Consider the following 23297-nt stretch of genomic DNA (forward strand, 5'->3'; position numbering starts at 1 on the left):
ATCTTTACTGACCTTGCAAATTCACAATGCATGTTAAACTTTAAAAGACAAAGTGGTTGTAGTACCCTTAAGAGCCAAATGAACCAGACTAAAATTTCCCTAGTCGATCAAATCTAAAAGATCAATATTTATTTATTTATTTATTTAGCCCAGGCTGGAGTGCAGTGGTATAATCTCAGCTCACTGCAACCTCCACCTCTTGGGTTCAAGCAATTCTCCTGCCTCAACCTCCAGAGTAGCTGAGGCACCTGCGACCACTCCTACCAGACAGGCAGCAGTCAGGCACCTGCCACCACACCTGGTTAATTTTTGTATTTTTTTTTTAGTAGAGATGGGGTTTCACCATGTCAGCCAGCCTGGTCTGGAACTCCTGACCTCTGGTGATCCACCCACCTCAGCCTCCCAGACTGCTGGGATTACAGGCATGAGCCACCGCGCACCAAGCCAGAGATCAATTTTTAGATGCATAATTACTTTATGTGCCACCAAAGAAAAAAATCCCTGTCAATTTAAGTTTGATGCCAAATCTAAATTTCAGCCTGTTTCTAAATAAATAAATGATATTTATGATGCATCCCAACATCAGATATATAAAAAAAATTTTTTTAATCCATTAGAATAAATAGAATTCAAATGCAGTGGGTAAATATCCCTTTACTGCAGTAACAAAAATACATAAAATACTGAGGTACAATCTTACCAAATATGTTAAATATTAAATTATGTTGGCTGGGCATGGTGGCTCAGGCCTGTAATCCCAGGACTCTGAGAGGCCGGGGCAGGCGGATCACCTGAGGTCAGGAGAATTGAGACCATTCTTGGCCAACATGGCGAAACCCGTCTCTACTAAAAATACAAAAATTAGCTGGGCATGGTGGCATGTGCCTACAATCCTAGCTACTCAGGAGGCAGAGGCAGGAAAATGGCTTAAACCAGGGAGTCGGAGGTTGCACTGCATTCCAGCCTGGCGTCAGAGCGAGACTTCATCTCAAAAAACAAACAAATAAACAAACACCACTTTAAATATTGCAGATCCTAATGGATTCTGTATTTGGGAGTTACATACTTGCTAAAATTTACTTGTAACACCAAAATCAACAATCGCAGTATTTTCAGTCATGTGTGAATATACAAATTCCCAGGTGAGGTTGAACGAAGTGCCAGTCCTGTCTTCCTGTTTCAGCTCTCATGCTATAAACAAATATACTTTCCACGGTCTATTTAGAGCCATAGTTTTTGCATTTTTTGTGATTTTCATTAGAGGTTTTGTCATTTAAAATGGTCCCCAGGTTTAGTGCTGTTGTGTTCCTAAATGCAAGAAGGCTGTGATGTACCTTGAGAAAATAAGTGTTAGATAAGCTTTGTTCATGAATGAGTTACAGTGCTGCTAGCCATGAATTAACAAATCAGTAGTACATATATATTGAATAAAGTGTCTTTAAACAGAAACACTCATAAAACAAGGTTATGTATTGGTTGGTTGATGAAAATGTAACTAGAGGCTAGCAGGAACCTAACCCTGTATTTTTCCTAGAAGTAGTGGTTTAGTATTAACAGCAACTTTACAGAACTACTGAAATTACCAAGAATCGACTGCAGTGGATATCTAGAGCCTTGCTATTATTACTATTTTCTTCTTAAACTGAATCTCACCGTATACTAACATTCCTCAAAATATATGAAATACATAAAACTCTAAAACTTCACTGAGAAGAAAAGCTGGTTCAGATAGAGAACACTACTATGTTCCCACACAGAAAGAACTAAATATTGCAAAATTTCTCTTCCTTTTCAAAAGTACTCCTTCTCCAAATTCATTCACATTGGAAGTTATAAAAAAGAAGAAAAAGAAGTACTCCTATTGGCTGGGTGCAGTGGCTCACACCTGTAATCCCAGCACTTTGGGAGGCCGAGGCAGGTGGATCACTTGAGGTCTGGCGTTAGAGACCAGCCTGGCCAAACTGGTGAAACCCCGTCTCTACTAAAAATACAAAAATTAGCTGAGTATGGTGGCGCATGCTTGTAATCTCAGCTATTTGGGAGGATGAGGCAAGAGAATCGCTTGAACCCAGGACGTAGAGGTTGCAGTGAGCCAAGATTGTGCCACTGCACTCCAGCCTGGGTGAAGGAGTGAGACTCTGTCTCAAAAAAAAAAAAAAAAAAAAAAAAAAAAAGACAAAGAAAAAAGTATTATAAGAAGTATTATTTCACAGATCCACAAGAATTTCGCATTAAGTAATAAAGGCCAGTATATACTTTTTTTTTTTTTTTTTTTTTTTTTTGAGGCAGAGTCTCTCTGTGTTGCCCAAGCTGGAGTGCAGGGGTGCCATCTCGGCTCACCACAACCTCCACCTTCCAAGTTCAAGCGATTGTCCTGCCTCAGCCTCCCAAGTAGCTGGGACTACAGGTACGTGCCTCCAGGCCCGGCTAATTTTTTAATTTTTCATAGAGGAGACGGGAGTTCACTATGTTGGCCAGGCTGGTCTCAAACTCCTGACTTCGTGATCTGCCCGCCTCAGCTTCCCAAAGTGCTGAGATTACTGGCATGAGCCAACGCACCTGGCTCAGATATACTTTTAATTCCTTTAGAAAATGTCTGCTATTGATTTATGACAGAGATTCTTCTCATTATGGAGGCATTTTCTAGGTTAAATCTTCAGGAACAAGAACTATATGTTATTAAATGTTATATGATATCTATTATAGGTAATACATGAATTGTTTTTTGACTACATTTAATCCATTTCAAAATACTAAGCCGCGCTTGCATAATTATGATAGATTAAAAGAAACTGTGAAATTTCATTTTCTGTTCTTTCACTTCGGATTTTTTTTTTTTTTTTAATTTAAGAAGGGGTTTCACCTTGTTGGTCAGGCTGCTCTGGAACTCTTAACCTCAGGTGATCGACCCACCTTGGCCTCCAAAGTGCTTGGATTACAGGCGTTAGCCACCACATGCGGCTGGATTTTCTATCTATATTCATAATACATTTCTTAAAAAAAAACTAAAGTTCATATATAACATCTCAGGCTTTAAATATCAAAATGCTGCAGCCCTAAGATGCTGTCTGCCTTTTTTGCGGGGTGGGGGTGTGGTGGTGAAGAGCGGTCAAGAGAAGCGTGTTGCCAGGCACGGTGGCTCATGCCTGTAATCCCAGCACTTTGGGAGACCGAGGTGGGCGGATCAAGAGGTCAAGAGATCAAGACCGTCCTGGCCAACATGGTGAAACCCCATCTCTACTGAAAATACAAAAATTAGCTGGGTGTGGTGGCGAGCGCCTGTAGTCCCAGCTACTCGGGAGGCTGAGGCAGGAGAATTACTTGAACCCGGAAGGCGGAGGTTGCAGTGAGCCAAGATTGCACCACTGCACTCCAGCCTGGCACCTGGCAACAGAATGAGTCTCTGTCTCAAAAAAAAAAAAAAAAAAGTTAAACTCTAGTCTGTTTTCTATTCATACTACAATTCTTTCTTTATAGCAAATGATGGTAATCAGTTCAAATAGCTTTTTCTTCACACAATTTTAGCCCTTTCACATGAAAATGAAATAATGACCTCTAGTGGAACAAACTCAATTTAGTATCCACTGTGGTCTATTATAACATTTAAACTGTCATTAGACTGGCTTCACACTGCAAACATCCTAGACATGAAAACTCTCAAAACAATTTTTTTTTTTTTTTTTTAAGACAGTCTCGCTCTGTCACTCAGGTTGTAGTGTAGTGGTATGATCCCAGCTCACTGCAACCTCTGCCTCCAGGGTTCAAACGAGTCTTCTGCCGCAGCCTCCCGAGTAACTGGGATTACAGGCACCCACCACACCACCTAGCTAACTTTTCTATTTTCAGTAGAGATGAGGTTTCACCATGTTAACCCAGGCTGGTCTCAAACTCCTGACCTTGAGTGATTTGCCAACCTTGGCCTCCCAAAGTGTTGGAGTTACAGGCGTGAGCTGCCATACCAGGCTAAAACATAATTTTTTTTTTTTTTCAAAACATAATTTTAAATCTGTTATGTGGCTATTTTCAAAATTTTAAAATTTAAGAGTCAAGTCTCACTAGGTTACCCAGGCTGGAGGGCTGTAGTTGCAATCATAGCACGCTATGGCTTCAAACTCCTGGGTTCTAGCAATTCTCTTGCCTTAGCATCCCCAGTAGCAAGGACTACAGGTGTGCACCACGGTATCCAGCTCCAATTTTTATGTGGTATCTGCTTTCCTTTTAGTCTATAAGATCCATGAGGACAGAGCCAACTGTGTTGATTTCCTACTCTTGCAGGGTTTTTCTGTTTGACCCCTTCAAATCGCCTCTCCACCTGTTGCATTACAGGAGTCTCTTGCCTTTTGCCTTCTGCTTGGATACAACCAATAGGAGCACCAATAGATGAGAAGATGGAAAAGAATTAAATCCAGATATTTATTCCCCAGCTTAATTAATGAAAGGTATGGAGAAAAATTACATATTGGTTGTATCTTGTCATGCCAACCCGCCTTTAATATATTTACTATTAAAGAATTGTCTTAATCATCATTAATTTCATACATCCCCTTTTGGATCACAGAACCTGTAATAAAACTGGATGACCACTGCCGATAGTTTGTGGGGGGGAAAAAGCTAATTACTACATAACTTCAATGACTTATGAAAAAACAGAACATCAACTGTGGAAAAATAAAAAAGTATTTACTTGATGAGGTAAGATACTTAAAATAGATATATTAGCTAATATATATTTATACTAATATATAAATTTATATATCTTATGACAGGTGCATTCCACATTTATATTAATATCTAACATATTAGTATAAATATATATACAATTTTTTTTTTGAGATGGAATCTCTCAGTCACCCAGGGTGGAGTACTGTGGTGCGATCTCAGCTCACTGCAACTTCCACCTCCCATGTTCAAGTGACTCCCCTGCCTCAGCCTCCCGAGTAGCTGGGATTACAGGTGCCAGCACCATGTCCAGCTAATTTTTTTTATTTTTAGTAGAGATGAGGTTTCACCATGTTGGCCAGGCTGGTCTCGAACTCCTGACCTCAGGTGATTGCCCCACCCTGGCCTCCCAAAGTGCTGGGATTATAGGTGTGAGCCACTGCACACAGCCGATAATGTTTTTAAAGTATCTTACCTCATCAAGTAAATTCAAATTTATAATATATATATTATACTATATTTATATAATATACGTTATATTTATATGCACGTTTTATAGTGACTTATTTTTGCCGGGTAGGGGGCACCCAGCAGCACCCACCGAGTCCCTGCAAGTTATAGTGACTTCTTTAAAACATATACATCCCCACTCTTGCTCTCAATTTATATACTCCTCTTACAGGACTTAAACCTTTTTTAAGTAACAATCTTTGCAGAAAATTTCCTTAACAAAACAACTCACATGCACGATGAAAATATAGATTTAAGTCACCCACATCCTGTTTTTTTCCTTAGCATATAAATATTTGGTAGTAACCTTTACAAAAAACTGATACACTGAGAGGGATTTTTCTGAGCTTAACCAATTAGAAACACTTTTAAAAAATCTTTATTAACAATTAGAACAGTTTTGCAGTCAAATGAAGTAGGTCTTTTCTCTTTTGTTCTCAAAGAACCCCTTAATAAAGGAGGCACTGACAGGTACATTCCACATTAACAGGTTTTAACACTGCTCATAACTAATAATCTAGTGAACATTTAAATCCAAGTTTCAACTTGGAGAACATAAAACTATATCCTATTGAGAACTGATTAAAAAGCAAAAGAAACAAAAATTAGCAGCTAGACAACAAAAGCAATGACCCTTAATTTAGAAGACAACTTTTTACCAAGTACCTAAGACTCTGTGGAGTAAAACTCAGGAAAGGAGAATTTTAGACCCCATCCCATAAGGACTTTAGTTTCCAAAATACCAAAAAGAACTTACTTCCCCTTGTAGGTGGGTGCCACAGAATGAAGTCAGAGTAAAGCAATAAAATGCACATTCAGTGCATGTGAAGTAAAAGGGTATATATTCTATATAAGTTTAGCCTAAAGTTGTCTCTTTACATATCTGAAGTTCAGCCTAAAGGTTTCTCAGTACAGAGTGAACTGTAGCCTAACTGGTTGTGTAAACAGATGGTACCCTACTCCTGGGCCAATTACTAAGTTTCAGCCAATCAAAGGCAGCGAACTGTTCAATCTATATTCAAATAAGGCAAACGCTGAACTGTAACTAATCCGGCTGTTGCTATATCTCACTTCCATTTTCCATACATCATTTTCCTTCTTCTGTCCATAAATCCTCATCAACTATGCAGCTGGGCTGAAGCCTCTGAACCTATTCTGGTTCAGGGGCTACCTGATTTATGAATTGTTCTTTGCTCAATTAAACTGTCAAATTTAATTTGTCTGAGATTTTTCTTTTAACCTTATTTTTATTATCATAAAAATAAAAATTTTAGTTCAAAAACTTAAAGCCTGATCATCTAAAAATGAAACTGCCCAGTAGAAATGCTTAGCTCTCACTGTGGTATTCTCGTGAATGTGGAGGAAACTACTAAAACTCTGATATACTCAATAGACCGCTCTGTCCCACATTTATGTTTATTAAAAACTGATATAAACAAACACAACCTGTACAAAAAATATCCCAGATCCCATGACTTTGAAACAGTAATCATGAGAGACATTATCGCCTTGGACCCCCTCTTCCTCTGCCACGGCCACGTCCTCTTCCTCTGCCTCTGCCTCGGCCTCTTCCTGCAACTGAGGGAAAAGAAAAACAAAGCAAGTTCAATTCTCTTGTGCACGAATGTTACCTAGCCACCACAAACAGCGTTTACACACACACCTTTCCCCGTTTATAGCTCTTTATTAGCAGTTACAGTAAAGAAAACTTTAGCTTCTCTTAAATGTGTTAAGACTTCAGATTTCCCCCCACCTCCCAACACATTATCATACAGAACCAAGAACTAAAGGCCTAGGAAGATTATTATTTGTTTCAATTTATTTACTAAGAAATTTGTCAAATTTTAAATATGTTTTCTTTACATCATGTCTCAAATTCACCATAAAATGATTTGAACCTCACAAAAAATGGAAGAGATATATCAATAGAACATGAATACCTTGATGCCAGAGTCTGGTAACTGAATAAAATCCAAGCAAGTTAATTCAAAACCAGGACAGTTTATAACTATGGTATCAAATCACAATCTTATTAATTCTTCAGAAAATTAAAACTCATTTGACCCAAACATAATCTAGTGCTTTAACCCATATAGCAATATCCCTGTCACTTGGTCATCCTAACTCTAGTTGAGTATCATGGTGACAGAGAACTCATCACCCAAATAAACTTATTTCATCTTCAGACAGCTATGAATATTAGAAAATCCTGACACAGTCACATTCTAAATTTTTTTTTTTTCTTTTTTTGGATATAGGGTCTCACTCTGTAGTCCAGCCTTTACAGACCTACCACCACGCCCAGCTGATTTTTTTGTGTTTTTAGTAGAGACGTAGTTTCACTATGTTGGCCGGGCTGGTCTCAAACTCTGACCTCAGGCGATCCACCCACCTGGGCCTCCCAAAGTACTGGAAGAGGCCATGCCTGGCTTCTTTTTCCTTTTCTTTTTTTTTTTTGAGACGGAGTTTTGCTCTTGTTATCCAGGCTGGAGTGCAATGGCGTGATCTCGGCTCACCACAACCTCCGCCTCCTGGGTTCAGGCAATTCTCCTGCCTCAGCCTCCTGAGTAGCTGGGATTACAGGCACACACCACCATACCAGCTAATTTTTTGTATTTTTAGTAGAGATGGGGTTTCACCGTGTTGACCAGGATGGTCTCGATCTTTTGACCTCGTGATCCACCCGCCTCGGCCTCCCAAAGTGCTAGGATTACAGGCGTGAGCCACCGTGCCCGGCCCTCTTTTTCTTTTTAAAGAAAGAAAATAGGTCAGGGTTGGTGGTTCACGCCTGTAATCCTAGCACTTTGGGAGGCCGAGGCGGGTGGATCACGGGGTCAAGAGATCGAGACCATCCTGGCAAACACGGTGAAACCCCGCCTCTACTAAAAATACAAAAATTAGCTGGGTGTGGTGGCACGAGCCTGTAGTCCCAGCTACTTGGGAGGCTGAGGAAGAATAATAGCTTGAACCTGGGAGGGGGAGGTTGAAGTGAGCCGAGATCACATCACAACACTCCAGCCTGGGTGACAAGAGCAAGACTCTGTCTCAAAAAAAGAAAAAAAATTTTTTTAGTAGAGATGGAGTTTTTCCATATTGGTCAGGCTGGTCTGTTAAAGAGTCTCCATGTTGATCAGACTGGAAGTTCATCCCGCCCTCAGGTGATCCACCCAGCTCAGCCTCCCAAAGTGCTGGGATTATAGGTATGAGCCACTGCACCCAGCCTAAAAATAAATTTAATTTAATTTAATTAATTAATTTATTTATTTTTGAGACAGGATCTCACTCTGTGTTGCCCAGGCTGGAATGCAGTGGTGCCATCTTGGCTCACTGCAACCTCCACCTCCTGGGTTCAAGCAATTCTCCCACCTCACCCTCTCAAGTAGCTGCAATTACAGACATGAGAAGCCCCTATACCAAGACATTAAGAAATTTCAGAATACTAGGAATAAAGAGTCCATCTCCAAATCTTCCAAAGTGGGGGCAGGAAGTTGGAGGTGGGGGACAGGAAATGATAAATCCTTTGAACAGGAAATACATCAATGTTTTTAACAGCAACCCCAGGAGTTATAATACATACAATAGGAAATATTAAACAACAAAGACACTTGTGTTGTTTACAAATATCTATATTTTGAATAGTGTAGATTAGGATTAGCATTCAAAAAAATGTTTATATTCCTTCAAACTTACCTGCTTCCCTTTTCTTAGATTTCACCTTAGGTTCAACATCCACAAGTAGTGTATCCAGAGGTAAACTGTCTGGTAGAATAAAGTATCGAATGTTATTTCCTCGAATACTCAGCGTTTCCAGTTGTACAGGTTCTCTGTTCTTCAGGGTCATTTTCACAGCTTTAAGATGTGTATTCATGCTGACATCCACACCTAAAGAGGAAACGAATTGGGCAGTTATTAGTATGATATAAGGAAGGCAACTAATCTACCAAGCCACAGCAAATACTGGACTACAAAAGAATACTGTTCTGCTACAGTGCAAGTTTCTGTGACACAATTTAGCACGTGCAACTGGTAAATGGGGGAATAATGTCAGTATAAATCAGCAGTTTTTCCTTCCTAGAGATTTTTCCTAGCTCACTAATGTTTTGCTTACAGAAGTGAATGCAGCAAGCCATGGAAGAACCCTGACTGGGCTTTAGGATCACTACCAATTTGACAGGTGTTTCTTACTTGTTTCTCCCACTGTCATCGTAACTTCCTCATAAGCCCCATTCTATCAAACTATCCTCACCTTTGTTTCTGCTTCTATGTATACAAGTAAAAAATTGTTACTGCTTTTATTAAGAATACTTTGATTATAAAGCTGCACAGGCTCTTAAGTAGTCTGCCACAATCTGTTTTTCTCATTAAGCTATTATTCTAAGATTTTACAAAATACAAAGCAAGATTTTTCAGGGTGAAAATATGACATTATAGCTGACACCTGAATACTGAAGCCTTTATCAAATCATATCTGAACAAATGGGATAACTAAATACCTACTTAGGCGGAGTGCAGTGGCTCATGCCTGTAATCCAAGCACTTTGGGAGGCCAAGGCTGGTGGATCACCTGAAGTCTACTGACCAGCCTGGTCCAATTCAAGACCAGCTTGGCCAACATGGTGAAACTTTGTCTCTACTAAAAATACAAAAATTAGCCAGGCATGTGGCAGGCGCCTGTGATCCCAGATATTTGGAGGCTGAGTCAGGAGAATCACGTGAACCCAGGAGGTGGAGGTTGTAGTGAGCCAAGATCACGCCACTGCACTCCACCCTGGGTGATACAGCGAAACTTTGTCTCCAAAAATCAATTAAATAATTTAGACAAAATAAGGATTTGTGCTACAATAATGTTCATTAAGCAATCAAAAAAGAAGCTAGCAGGTGGAAGAGAAGAAAAAAATTGTTATAAAAGCAGTCCAACCTCCATACCTGTGATTGTTCCATGGACCTGTGTTCCATTCTTCAATTCAATGGTTACAGTTTCATGACTCAATTTCATCAAAAATCTATAAATAGGAATAAAACCATTAATTTCTACCTGTGACACTTTAAAATCACATTTATTAAGTTGAAAGGGTGAAACATCTAGATGTTGAAAATTTGCTAGATGCTACCTGTATCAATTCCTATCAATAATATGCATAACAATTTCAGCTTTTCCTGAATTATGTCCTCAACCTTTATGAAGGAGCATAACAATACTAACAAGCTGTCATTTGGATGTTTCTAATTTTCAAACCTCAAATCCAGACATACAAGATCTTAGACTGATTATAAATCATGAAAAAGAAATAAAGAATTAGTTGGTAAAAATATTTACAAGCATGGGCTGGGCACGGTGGCTCACACCTGTAATCCCAGCACTTTGGGAGGCCGAGGTGGGCCGATTATGAGGTGAAGAGATCGAGACCATCCTGGCCAACATGGTAAAACCCCGCCTGTACTAAAAATACAAAAATTAGCTGGGCATGGTGGCATGCACCTGTAGTCCCAGCTACTCGGGAAGCTGAGGCAGGAGAATTGCTTGAACCCAGGAGGCGAAGGTTACAGTGAGCCGAGACCGCACCGCTGCACTCCAGCCTGGTGACAGAGCGAGACTCCGTCTCAAAAAAAAAACAAAAACCTACAAACTTATTATACACCTATATGTAAAGTAAAAATCTCCCTTCCTAACCCCTGCACTGTGGGTATGTAGGAATATTATTCCAGATCATTTTATATGCATTCATTAAGTATATATACAAATTTATTTTTACACAAATTGGGTTATATTTTACTCAGTTCTATAATTTGTAGTTCTCATTTAGCAGTTTGTATTGGACACATTTCCATTTCAACCAACATATAAAACATTCTAAGAACCTCGGCTGGGCATGGTGGCTCACGCCTGTAATCCAGCATTTTGGGAGGCTGAGGCCAGCAGATCACCTGATGTTAGGAGTTCAAGATCAGTCTGGCCAACATGGTGAAACCCTGCCTCTATTAAAAATACAAAAATTATGGTGGGGCACAGTGGCTCACGCCTGTAATCCCAGCACTTTGGGATGCTGAGGCAGGCAAATCACGTGAGGTCAGGAGTTCAAGACCAGCCTAGCCAATATGGTGAAATCCCACCTCTATAAAAACACAAAAATTAGCCTAGCCTGGCACAATGGCACATGCCTGCAGTCCCAGCTACTTGGAGGCTGAGGCAGGAGAATCGCTCAAACCCAGGAGGCAGAGGATGCAGTGAGACGAGATCGCACCACTGCACTCCAGCCTGGGCAACCGAGTGAGACTACATCTCAAAAAAAAAACAAAAACAAAAACAAAATTAGCCAGGCATGGTGGCGAAGGCCTGTAATCTCAGCTACTTGGGAGGCTGAGACATGAGAATTGCTTGAACCCAGGAGGTGGAGGTTGCAGTGAGGTAAGATCGTGCCACTGCACTCCAGCCTGGGCAACAGAGCAGGACTCCATCTCAAAAAACACTAAAATAACAAAGTAACATTCTAAGAACTGAAAAGTATTCCACTATATGGAAATGTCAAAATTTATTACTCTCGTTGATGGACATTAGTTTGTTTCAACTTTTTCCCATTACTAACCCAATTATGCAAACCCTCACCAACACTAGTTGCTATCGATCCTTCCAATTTTTGTCAATTTGATAGGGGGAAAAATTTGTTTTTCCTTAATTACTTGTGAGATTATCTTTTCATGAATATGGGAAAATTGTATTTCTTCTGTGAATTGTCTGTTCACATTATTTACACATTCTCAATTAGGTTGAGTTTTTGTTTTCTACTGGTTTGCCAGTCATTCAAGTTTGTTTATGGGTTTTTTTTTTTTTGAGACGGAGTCTAGCTCTTTCGCCCAGGCTGGAGTGCAGTGGTGCAATCTCGGCTCACTGCAACCTCCGCCTCCTGAGCAGCTCGGATTACAGGCATGTGCCACCAAGCCCAGCTAATTTCTGTATTTTTAGTAGAGAAGGGGTTTCACTATATTGGCCAGGTTGGTCTTGAACTCCTGACCTTGTGATCCGCCTGCCTCGGCCTCCCAAAGTGCTGGGATTACAGTTGTGAGCCACCACGCCCGGCCTAAAATACAGAACTTCTAAACACACAATGCACTAATATCTAGTAATAAAAATGAACAAATCAGTGATGCACTTGACAATGTGGATGAATCTCAAAAATGTGAGTAAAAGAAGTTTTACAGGCCAGGTACAGTGACTCACACCTGTATTCCCAGCACTTTGGGAAGCCGAGGGCAGATCACCTGAGGTCAGGAGTTTGAGACCAGTCTGACCAACATGGAGAAACCCCATCTATACTAAAAATACAAAATTAGCCAGGTGTGGTGGCACATGCCTACAATGCCAGCTACTCGGGATGCTGAGGCAGGAGAATCGCTTGAACCTGGGAGGTGGAGGTTGCGGTGAGCCAAGATCGTGACATTGCACTCCAGCCTGGGCAACAAGAGTGGAATGCCATCTCAAAAAAAAAGTGTTCACATTTTTCAATACCAGGAAATATACACTGCATTTCATTGTATAAAATACTTACCTCAAAGAAGGAAAACAAAAAAACCATGAGTGGGATAAGAAGGGCCTGAATCTCAGTGGTGGTGTCTGGAATGAATGGAGGCTGCTACAGGCAGGACAAATACATAATTATCCCTCCCTCTCTGAGCCTAGGAACCAAATGGATTCAAATTATTTTCAGATGAATCTTTCAATATCTGAATTATTTTTACTTAGTGAAACTTAGACATAAAATAGTCAGATAGTAGTGTCCCTCAGTATCAAAACACACTATTTGAACCCAAAAACCAATCAAAATAGGATAACGTGGGACACGTGTATGAAGTAGGTAACATTGGCAAACTCAGCAATTTATCAAATGTCAAGAACATCAGGAGAGAAAAAGTCAAGCTCACCTCCCAGGTTTTTGGTTAGGGTGACAGTGAGGATAAGGATGATAACACCACCAATGGAGATACAGAAATTAAAGTCTACTGAAAATGCAAACTAGTCAATCACTTTCTGCAGGAAAAATACAGTCTCCAGTAAGAAAAAAAATTGTTTCTATATTTTATCTAAGACACAAAACAGGATTCAGTACAAGTACTAAAAATTATGGGAAAATTGTCTTAACATGCAGTATCTTTAAATGGAACAAACGGGATCCAATGTGTATTACATAAAATTGAACTATGAGTAGATTAAGATTCAGCTTGGCAGGTATGGAGAAATTTCAAAAAATACAAAAGAAAACTTTTTTTGGGATAGAGTCTCGCTGTGTCGCCCAGGTTGGAGTACAGCAGTGGCGGGATCTCAGCTTACTGCAACCTCCGCCTCCCGAATTCAAGTGATTCTCCTGCCTCAGCCTCCTCAGTAGCTGGGATTATAGTAGCGCCTCAACATGCCCAGCTAATTTTTGTATTTTTAGTAGGGATTGCACCATGTTGGCCACGCTGGTCTTGGATTCCTGATGTCAGGTGATCCGCCTGCCTCAGCTTAAAAAATGTACTTTAAATTCTAGGATTTTTTTTGAGATGGACTCTCACTCTGTCATCAAGCTGAAGTGAAGTGGCACGAACTTGGTTCACTGCAACCTCCGCCTCCCGGGTTCAAGCGATTCTTTTGCCTCAGCCTCCCGAGTAGGTGGGACTACAGGCATGCGCCACCACGTTGAGCTAATTAATTCTAGGACTTCTTATCCAAAATTATAGTTCAAATAAAAATACACCAAAAATTAACCTTAAATGTCTTTCGTACCAACTCCTCCCTGAATATAATTTTTTTTTGGAGACGGAGTCGCCCAGGCTGGAGTGCAATGGTGTGATCTCTGCTCATGCAACCTCCGCCTGCCGGGTTCAAGTGATTATCCTGCTTCACCCTCCCAAGTAGCTGGGATTACAGGCCCGCGCCATCTCGCTCGGCTAGTTTTTGTATTTTTGGTAAAGACAGGGTTTCACTATGTTGGTCAGGCTGGACTCAAACTGCTGACCTGAGATGATCCACCCGTCTCAGCCTCCCAAAGTGCTGTGATTACAGGCGCGAGCAGCCTCCTCCCTGATATTGAAGGCCTCTACATGTTATTTAAAATGTTTCGAACAAACGTTATTTCAGACGTTATCTACTTTTCTGTAGTCACCACTAATCAGAAAGCTTCAACAAGGCAGGGACTCTGCCTTTTAAAAAATTCTATTACCAGTGCCTAGTATATAACAGGTGCCCATAAACTATTTAGTGGACACTGACAATCCTTGACTCAACAGGAAAGAAACGAGCTAAATATTTATAATTGCTGGCTTAGTCATGAGAAACGTCTGCCTCTGTCCTAGGTTCAGTCTCAAGGAAAAACACCAAAACCAAATCTACTTGCAGGTAGTTTGTAATTATTCACATCAGTAAAGTAGTACACTCACCTAACCGACCAGGTTTATTTATTTCGAAAGAAATAAAACAGGAGAACTATGTATTTATCTAGATAATCAGCCACAATTACATTGTGATAATTTCTGCCCTATATTAGATTTTCCTAAATCAAAAGCCTACCTTAACGGGAAATTTAGGTGGAATAATCATTCATAAGTCTAAGGAGTATCAAAAGATAAAAACCAGCCGGGCGCGGTGGCTCACAACTGTAATAGCCCTTTAGGAGGCAGAGGCGGGCGGAACGCTTGAGACCAGGAGTTCGAGACCAGCCTGGTCAACGAAGTGAGACCCTGTCTTTATTTTAAAAAAAACTAAAACAAAAACTTGTGAAGCCAGAGGCCTTCTCTGATTTAAAATGTTTTGCAAACAGGTGTAATTATTTCCAGATAAGCTCATACAGCTTCCAAGTACTCTTAAGTGAGACTGGAATTTCACTCAAAAAGAAAATCAGTAACCGTAAGAGCGACCTGTGTCCCAGGCGGCGCGGAACCTTAAAGCCTCTAAGTCACTAGGCGGGAAGAAAGCGCTCGGCCTTTATACCCATCTCTTGGAAAAAACCCGGGATCCGTGCGCTACCCACGCGGAAGCCCAGGCCAGAGCACGAGCAGCAGGCTCAGGAGGCCGGCCGTTAGCAGGCCGCGCACACGCGGCTTTCCCGCCTCCTGCAACTGGGAGAGCTCAGCCTTCCGGACTCCGGGCCAAGCCCGCCCTTCACAGCCCCCAGAGCTATTTGGTCACCCCCTCACCTCACAAGCTTCATCCTAGCAGCGCCGTCACCCTTTGGTTCCGATAGCTCACAAAATCCAGTAACCGAATACTGATCGACTGCAGTATGAATGGCCGGAAGCGCCTACTCCAGGGCCTCCGGACGTAAAGAGCACGCAGAGCACTGCAGACGCACGGCGGAAACGCCGAGGCTGCGCTGGGCCGCACTCCCTTCCGGCCACGAGGAGCACTACTACGGCCCCTGGCGGCTGGAGGTTGCCTTGAGACAGCAGAGGGCGTCGAGGGCTAGTCTACGAGGAAATATGTCCTGCAAGAGAGGGAGATTCCAAGAGAATAAATCCAGTTAATAGCACTGTCGCACTTTGAGAGGCCGAGGCGGGTGGATCACCTGAGGTCAGGAGTTCAAGACCAGCCTGGCCAACACGGCGATACTCCATCTCTACTAAAAATTCAAAAGATTAGCTGGGCATGGTGGCCCGTGCCTGTAATCCCAGCTACTCTGGAGGCTGAGGCAGGAGAATTGCTTGAGCCCAGGAGGTGGTGGTTTCAGTGAGCCGAGATCGCGCCATTGCACTCCAGACTGGGCAACAAGAGCGAAACTCTATCTCAAAAAAAAAAAAAGTGCTGTCACCATCACGCTTCTGAACAGCAGGGCACCGTGAGTACAGCACCTAGTATAAATTCCTTACTGAACGAAAAGAAGTTCTGAGAGAAACCCAAAGGATTATGCTGATTCTGTTCCAACACCAGGAGGTCTTTGGCATTACTTAATGTACCTGAAGAAAACCACACAGTGGGCTGGGGGCCAGGTTCATGCCTGTAATCCCAGCACTTTGGAAGGCTGAGGCGGGTGGATCACGAGGTCAAGAGATCAAGACCATCCTGGCCAACATGGTAAAACTCCGTCTCTACTAAAAATACAAAAATTAGCTGGGCATGGTGGCTCGCGCCTGTAGTCCCAGCTGCTCGGGAGGCTCAGGCAGGAGAATTGCTTGAACCCGGAGGCTGAGATGTAGTGAACCAAGATCGCTCCACTGCACTCCAGCCTGGCAGCAGAGAACTCCATCTCAAAAAAGAAAAGAAAATCACACAATGTAGCGGATTATTTTCACTTTAAGTTTCGATCTATAAGAGAAACTTTTCAATCTTTGTCTTTCTCAACATCTCATCAAAAAAAAAAATTTTTTTTTTTAATTTTTTTTGGGATAGGGTCTTGCTCTGTCGCCCAGGCTGGAGTATAGTAGTGCGATCTCGGCTCACTGCAACCTCCGCCTCCTGGGTTCAAGCGATTCTGTGCCTCAGCCTCTCCAGTAACTGAGATTACAGGCACACATCACCACCTCCCGTTAATTTTTGTATTTTTAGTAGAGACGGGGTTTCCTCATGTTGGCCAGGATGATCTGAACTCCTGACCTCAAGTGATCTGCCTGCCTGCCTCGGCCTCCCAAAGTGCAAAGTCCTGGGATTACAAGTGTGAGCCTCATCAAAATTTAACACAGACACTCCCCCTTCCTCTTTCAGCTTTCAGGAAGCCAAGATCACCTGGCCTTTTTTCGTTTCTTTTTTTTTTTCTTTTTTTTTTGAAACAGGGTATCTCACAGCCGTGTCGCCCAGGCTGGAGTGCAGTGACGTGATGTCGGCTCACCGCAACCTCTGCCTCTCGGGTACAAGGGATTCTCCTGCCTCAGCCTCCCAGGTAACTGGGATTACAGGCATGCGCCACTACGCCCGGCTAATTTTTGTATTTCAAATACAGACGGGGTTTCACGATGTTAGTCAGGCTGGTCTCGAACTCCGCCCGCCTCGGCCTCCCAAAGTGCTAGGATTACAGGTGTGAGCCACCGCGCGCCCGGCACCTGGCCTTTTTTCTAATCTCACTAAACACTTTTGTTTTGTTTTTTTTAAGATAAGGTCTGCTCTATTGCCTAGCCTGGAATGCAATGGTATGATCAGGGCTAACTGCAACCTCAACCTTCCTGGCTCAAGCAATCCTCCCGCCTCAGCCTCCTCAGTAGCTGGGACCATAACAAGAGTGTGCCACCATGCCCAGCTATTTATTTATTTAGAGATGGAGTTTCACTCTTGTTGCCCAGACTGGAGTGCAATGGTGTGATCTCAGTTCACTGCAACCTCTGCCTCCTGCGTTCAAGCGATTCTCCTGCCTCAGCCTCCTGAGTAGCTGGGATTACAGGAATGCACCACCACGTCTGGCTAATTTTGCATTTTTAGTAGAGACAGGGTTTCTCCATGTTGGTTAGGCTGGTCTCGAACTTCCGACCTCAAGTGATCCACCTGCCTCAGCTTCCCAAAGTGCTGCGATTACAGGCATGAGCCACTGCGCCCAGCCTTATTTTTTATTTTGTAGAGGAGAGGTATTACTACGTTGGCTGGTCGCCAACTCCTGGGCTCAAGAGATCCTACTGCTGTGGTCTCCCAAAATGCTGTGTTTACAGCCCCAGAGCCTCCATGCCCAGCCTCTAACTATTCTTTCTAAATCTCCTTAGCTGGCTCTTCCTTCTCTATGGAGCCGATACAAGTTAAAGTGCATCCCAGCTTGTGGCTGTAGTCGCTTTATGTGTATTTTTTAATTTGTATCTGTAGTTGAGACTCCATCCCTGATCAACAGAACTCTTGGATATTGTAAGACAATACTTATCAAAGTTCAATGTATGTAGGACTCACCTGGGGAAACTTTAAAATGAAAATCTGATTCAGTTGTTGTGGGGCCTGAAATTCTGCATTTCTAATAAGCCTTCAGTAGATGAAGCTGCTCCTACTCTATGGACATCAATTTGAGTAACAAGGCTAAAATGGGTATTTGTGTGTTGCCTTCTCAACATCTATCCCCTTGTCTTTCCAAATGTTCTTAATATTTTTCTGGTGATCCTTGTGGTCCTAAGAAAGCTGACTACCTTTTAAAATAATTACATTCCATTACTTGTTCATAGTAGGCTTGAGATCTAAGTTAATCCTGTCAGAACTTTGGAGGGAATGCTCTTTTCTTTTGGTTATAAATGGAGAGAGAGTAACCGCTGGAGCTGTTGGGAACTTCCTTACCACCAGAAGAAGAACCAATCTCAGGACATAGTTTTGTTTGTTTGTTTAGACAGGATCTTGCTTTGTTGCCCAGGCTGAGGTCCAATGGTGTGATCCTGGCTCACTGCAGCCTCAGTCTCCTGGGATCAATTGATCCTCCCACTTCAGCCTCCCAAAGTGCTGGGATTATAGGGAGACACTGCCCAGCCAAGGACAGAGTTTCTAAAAACAAACAAACCTGTAATGTGATCAATGAGCCCCTAGATAATGAATAATGCCTGGATGTTGCTATTTAGAATTAAATAGCCCTGTGGTACAGGCCTATAGTCTCACTTACTCAGGAGGCTGAGGCAGGAGGATCACTTGACTCAGGAGTTAAAGGCCAGCCTGGGCAGCATAGCAAGATCTCATCTCTTAAAAATGAAAAAAAAATTAAATAAAATTAAAAATTCAGCTCCTCAGACTGGATGCAGTGGTTCATGCCTGTAATCCCAGTACTTTGGGAGGCCAAGGCGGGTGGATCATTTGAGGTCAGGAGTTCAAGACCAGGCTGGCCAACATGGTAAAACCCCGTCTCTACTGAAAATACAAAAAGCCAAGCACGGTGGCCCACGCCTGTAATCCCAGCACTTTGGGAGGCTGAGGTCGGGAGTTCGAGACCAGCCTGACCAACATGGAGAAATCCCATCTCTGCTAAAAATACAAACTTAGCCGATCGTGGTGGCACATACCTCAATTTTGGTAACTACGTTTCAAATACTCATGTATCTATGTCTATCCTTTTGAATAATGCAGATATATGAATATTTCCATCATTACAGAAAGTGTGATTAGACAGTGCTTCTTGAGGACCATGTTTGTTTTCTTCTTAGCATTTAATTATTTGTTTACTTAATTATTGTCAGATACAAGAATGTAAATCAAAAGCAGGGAATTATGTCTTTTCTGTTCACTATAGCATTTCCAGCATCTAGAATAATGCCTTGTATGTAATATCCCCTCAATAAATATTTGTGAAATAACTGAATGCCTCGGATGGTCATAGTGGCTCACACCTATAATCTCAGCATTTAGGGAGGCCCAGGTGGGTGGATCGTGAGGTCAGGAGTTCGAGACCAGCTGACCAACATGGTGAAACTCCATCTCTACTAAAAATACCAAAATTGGCTGGGCGTGGTGGCAGGTGTCTGTAATCCCAGCTACTCAGGAGGCTGAGGCAGGAGAATGGCTTGAACCCAGGAAGCAGAGGTTGCAGTGAGCCAAGACTGTGCCACTTTACTCCAGCCTGGGCAACAAAGTGAGACTCTGTCTCATAAATAATAATAATAATAACAGAATGCCTCCTCTAGTAGGATGTATGCTCCTTGAGGAATGTGACTTCTGTGTATTGTTCTCTGTAATATCCCCAGTACTGAGACTTCTGTGTATTGTTCTCTGCAGTATCCCCAGTACTGCAGTATCCCTCTCTATGTCTTGAAGGCCCTTCCTACTTTGGACTGATAAAAGAAAATAACTTGTATTTGAGGAATGAGAGTTTTTAAACTTTATCAAGCCCAGAGAAACATTAAAATGAGACAAACGTCTCATTCATCTATTCAAACTGTTGGTGGTCAGGCTGGTGGCTCACACCTGTAAGTCCCAGCACTTTGGGAGGCCAACATGGGAGGATCACTTAAACCCAGAAGTTTGAGACCAGCTTGGGCAATATGTTGAGACCCCATGTCTCTACTAAAAATACAAAAAAATAGCTGGGCATGGTGGTGCATGCCTGTGGTCCCAGCTACCCGGGAGGCTGAGGCGGGAGCACTGCTTGAGTCCAGTAGGTAGATGCTGCAGTGAACTGAGTTGCTACCACTGCACTCCAGTCTGGGCAACAGAGCCAGACCCTGCCCCCTCACACACACACACGAAACTGTTTGCTATCATTACAAATAGCTGTAAAATACCTAATAATGTCACACCAGACAGTAAACCCTATATGCTATAGCTTAACAATGCCTAGCCAATCACTAATCAATGTTGTTTGTGTAAACCAATGAGAATCCCTGAAAAAAAAAAAAAAAACTTTGTATCAGCTCACTCCCTGTCCAGGTTTTTAGCCTTTAAAAACTTGGTTGTAACAAAGGCCAAAAGGAGCTCATATTCAAGGTTGCTTGTGTCTGAATCTTCCAGGCAGCTGTCCTCACTTTGGCTCAGTACTCTTTAAATCACATTTTGTGCTTCAGCCTCTTCCTTTTAGGTTGACGGGGCCCTTCCTACTTCTTAAGCCATCCCCTTTCCCTTCAAAAGCATAAGAATATTTGCGGATCGGTGGGATGGCTCACACCTGTAATCCCAGCACTTTGGGAGGCCGAGGTGGGCGGATCACCTGAGGTCAGGAGTTTGAGATCAGCCTGGCCAACATGGTGAAACCCCATCTCTACTAAAAATACAAAAATTAGCTTGGCGTGGTGGCGGGCGCCTGTAGTCCCAGCTACTCGGGAGGCTGAGGCAGGAGAATCATTTGCACCCAGGAGGCGGAGGTTCCAGTGAGCTGAGATCACACCACTGCACTCCAGCCTGGGTGACAGAGCGAGAATCTGTCTCAAGAAACAAAAATTGAGTTCTTGCAATTCATGAAGCTTATTTCCTCTCCAGCCTTTCGTACGTGCATTCTTTAATCTGACTAATGCCTACTCATCCCCTCTCAAGTATGTGGGGCCAGCATCATAATTTGTATAGTAGTGGTGTGCTTCCTGATGGCAAATTGAAATGTCGTTGTCAGTTGATTTATCTTAAATAGCTGTACTTTGTCTTTATTTTCTAGGTCAAAATTTTTTAGGATTTTTACTTTCTCATAGTAAAAAACTGTCAAGAGCCGGGCGCGGTGGCTCACGCCTGTAATCCCAGCACTTTGGGAGGCCAAGGTGGGTAGATCATGAGGTCAAAAGATCGAGACCATCCTGGTCAACATGGTGAAACCCCGTCTCTACTAAAAATACAAAAAATTAGCTGGGCACGGTGGCACGTGCCTGTAATCCCAGCTACTCAGGAGGCTGAGGCAGGAGAATTGCCTGAATCCATGGGGCGGAGGTTGCAGTGAGCCGAGATCGCGCCATTGCACTCCAGCCTGGGTAACAAGAGCGAAACTCTGCCTCAAAAAAAAAAAAAAAAAAAAAAAAAACTGTCAAGAGTCCTGAAATAAAGTCAACAAGAGTGGAGCAACAAATAAGACCTTAATTTCCTGCTAGCAGGAGGATTAATCTGAAAGTGAGATTGTCCTGTCCTCTGTGATTTGGCAGAGGTTTTATCTGTTGCAGGCATTTAGACTGGTCACAAGAAAGAAAAGGAACAAGGAAATGGGAATGTAATATATGAGGCAATGCAACTATTCCATTATCAGTTTCGGAAGCAGATGTCCTACTGATAAGCCAGGGCAGAAAAGTATATACTGCAGTTTAGAGTCAGCAAGGAAAACAAGAAACTTAAACAAGTCCAGGAAATTACATTCATCGTTTTGAGTTTAGCAGGAGAATGTGGTCTTGTAATTCTTGCTGTAGGGGGTGTGAAAAAGACATTCACCACTTATGTAACCATAATGCTAAGTACCATGATGTGTCATCTGGGTTACAGCATTTATTTCTAACACTGGCACACAGCAAAGCTGAAACAAAGCTCTCCCCCAGGACTTTTTTGGGAGCTCTAAGGAACGAGGACCTCTCTTTTCACTGAAACCAGTTTGCTGTGAGCTTATGTAATTTCTGCCAAGTTGTCAGGAAAGCATACTTGAGAATGAAGCTAATACAGATGAAAGAAGAGCTGGACATTGTAGAGTGTCCTGCTGACATCATCTGATATCCTCAGGTTTCAGGATAACCTGAGGTCAGCTGCTCCCCTACACCTCCCGGTTATGGTAGCAATACTGTTTTGTTTTGTTTTTTTTTTTAAATATTGCTTATATGAGTTTGAGGTGGATTTCGGTCATTTTCTAACTAAAGAGAACTGACTAACATTTCGTTTGGATTATCAAACACTACTTTCTTTTTCTAGGTTGAATGTGTTCCTATAGTTATCTGAAAAAATATTTTCTTGCTAGTCTCAGACCCCCTTTGAACTAAAACTTGTGATTCTTTCCAGTGATCTATAATTCTTTACCAGTTCAATGCTAGGCTTCTCATTGACTATTATTTGTAAAACTTTTAACATCTAAAAATATTTATTAATTCATTTAAATATTTGTTAATAAAATGCTTCAGATAAAGACATGTTAATAGTTGTATTTCCAAATTATAATATTATATTTTTCTTTTTCTTTTTTATATTTTTTTTAACTTTTATTTTAGTTTTGAGGGTACACGTAAAGGTTTGTTGCATAGGTAAACATGTGTCATGGGGGTTTGTTGTACGTATTATTTCATCACCCAAGTATTAAACCCGGTACTCAATAGTTATCTTTTCTACTTCTCTCTTTCCTCCCACTCTTCCTCAAAAAGCTTTAATTCTTTACTCTTTCCTGAAAGGACTGTAAGTTCAAAGTCATTTAAATAATAATGGATTATTATTTAATCAGATCATTATTGTTTCTTAGTAGACAACCAAATTAAATGAACCAAATTCCAAAGCTCATAGATAGAATGCTCTGTTGATAGAAGGAAAAACAAATATGATATGATATCACAGAGAAAGATTTAATCAATCACACTACAAATTGAGACTACTGATATTCATAAATCAGAAGTGAAAAATATCCTTCAAAATGATAAAGAATAATGCTCAAGAAAGTTTTTTTTTTTTTTCCGGTGAATGCAAACTATTTTTATTTTTTTCATAGAAACTGATTATATATAGTTTTAGAAAAGAAAATAAGGCTGGGCATGGTGGCTCATGCCTGTAATCCCAGTACTTTGGGAGGCTGGGTGGTCACCTGAGGTCAGGTGTTCAAGATCAGCCTGACCAACATGGTGAA

At 41.8% G+C, this 23297-nt stretch overlaps 1 protein-coding gene across 1 annotated transcript; it reads right to left on the minus strand.

The window, feature by feature from the left end:
• Positions 1 to 6569: 6569 nt before the first annotated feature.
• Positions 6570 to 15457, minus strand: SNRPD1 (small nuclear ribonucleoprotein D1 polypeptide). The gene is made up of 4 exons (XM_012445041.2): positions 15337 to 15457; positions 10096 to 10172; positions 8860 to 9051; positions 6570 to 6747 (listed from the first exon to the last, which is right to left on the minus strand). Exons 1-4 carry the CDS (start codon positions 15348 to 15350, stop codon positions 6671 to 6673), a joined length of 360 nt encoding a protein of 119 aa, XP_012300464.1. The 5' UTR covers positions 15351 to 15457; the 3' UTR covers positions 6570 to 6670.
• Between the last annotated feature and the right edge of the window lie 7840 nt (positions 15458 to 23297).

Source organism: Aotus nancymaae, unplaced genomic scaffold (genome assembly GCF_030222135.1).
Source record: "Aotus nancymaae isolate 86718 unplaced genomic scaffold, 86718_ANA_hifiasm-v0.15.2.pri h1tg000020l, whole genome shotgun sequence".
In the NCBI taxonomy this organism is placed as follows: domain Eukaryota; kingdom Metazoa; phylum Chordata; class Mammalia; order Primates; family Aotidae; genus Aotus; species Aotus nancymaae.

Coding starts and splice junctions, on each gene's coding strand:
- SNRPD1 (XM_012445041.2), bottom strand. Junction 9,052..10,095: donor GGTCCATGGAACAATCACAG/GTATGGAGGTTG, acceptor TTTCCTCTTTAG/GTGTGGATGTCAGCATGAAT. Junction 6,748..8,859: donor ATCTAAGAAAAGGGAAGCAG/GTAAGTTTGAAG, acceptor CTTTTCCCTCAG/TTGCAGGAAGAGGCCGAGGC.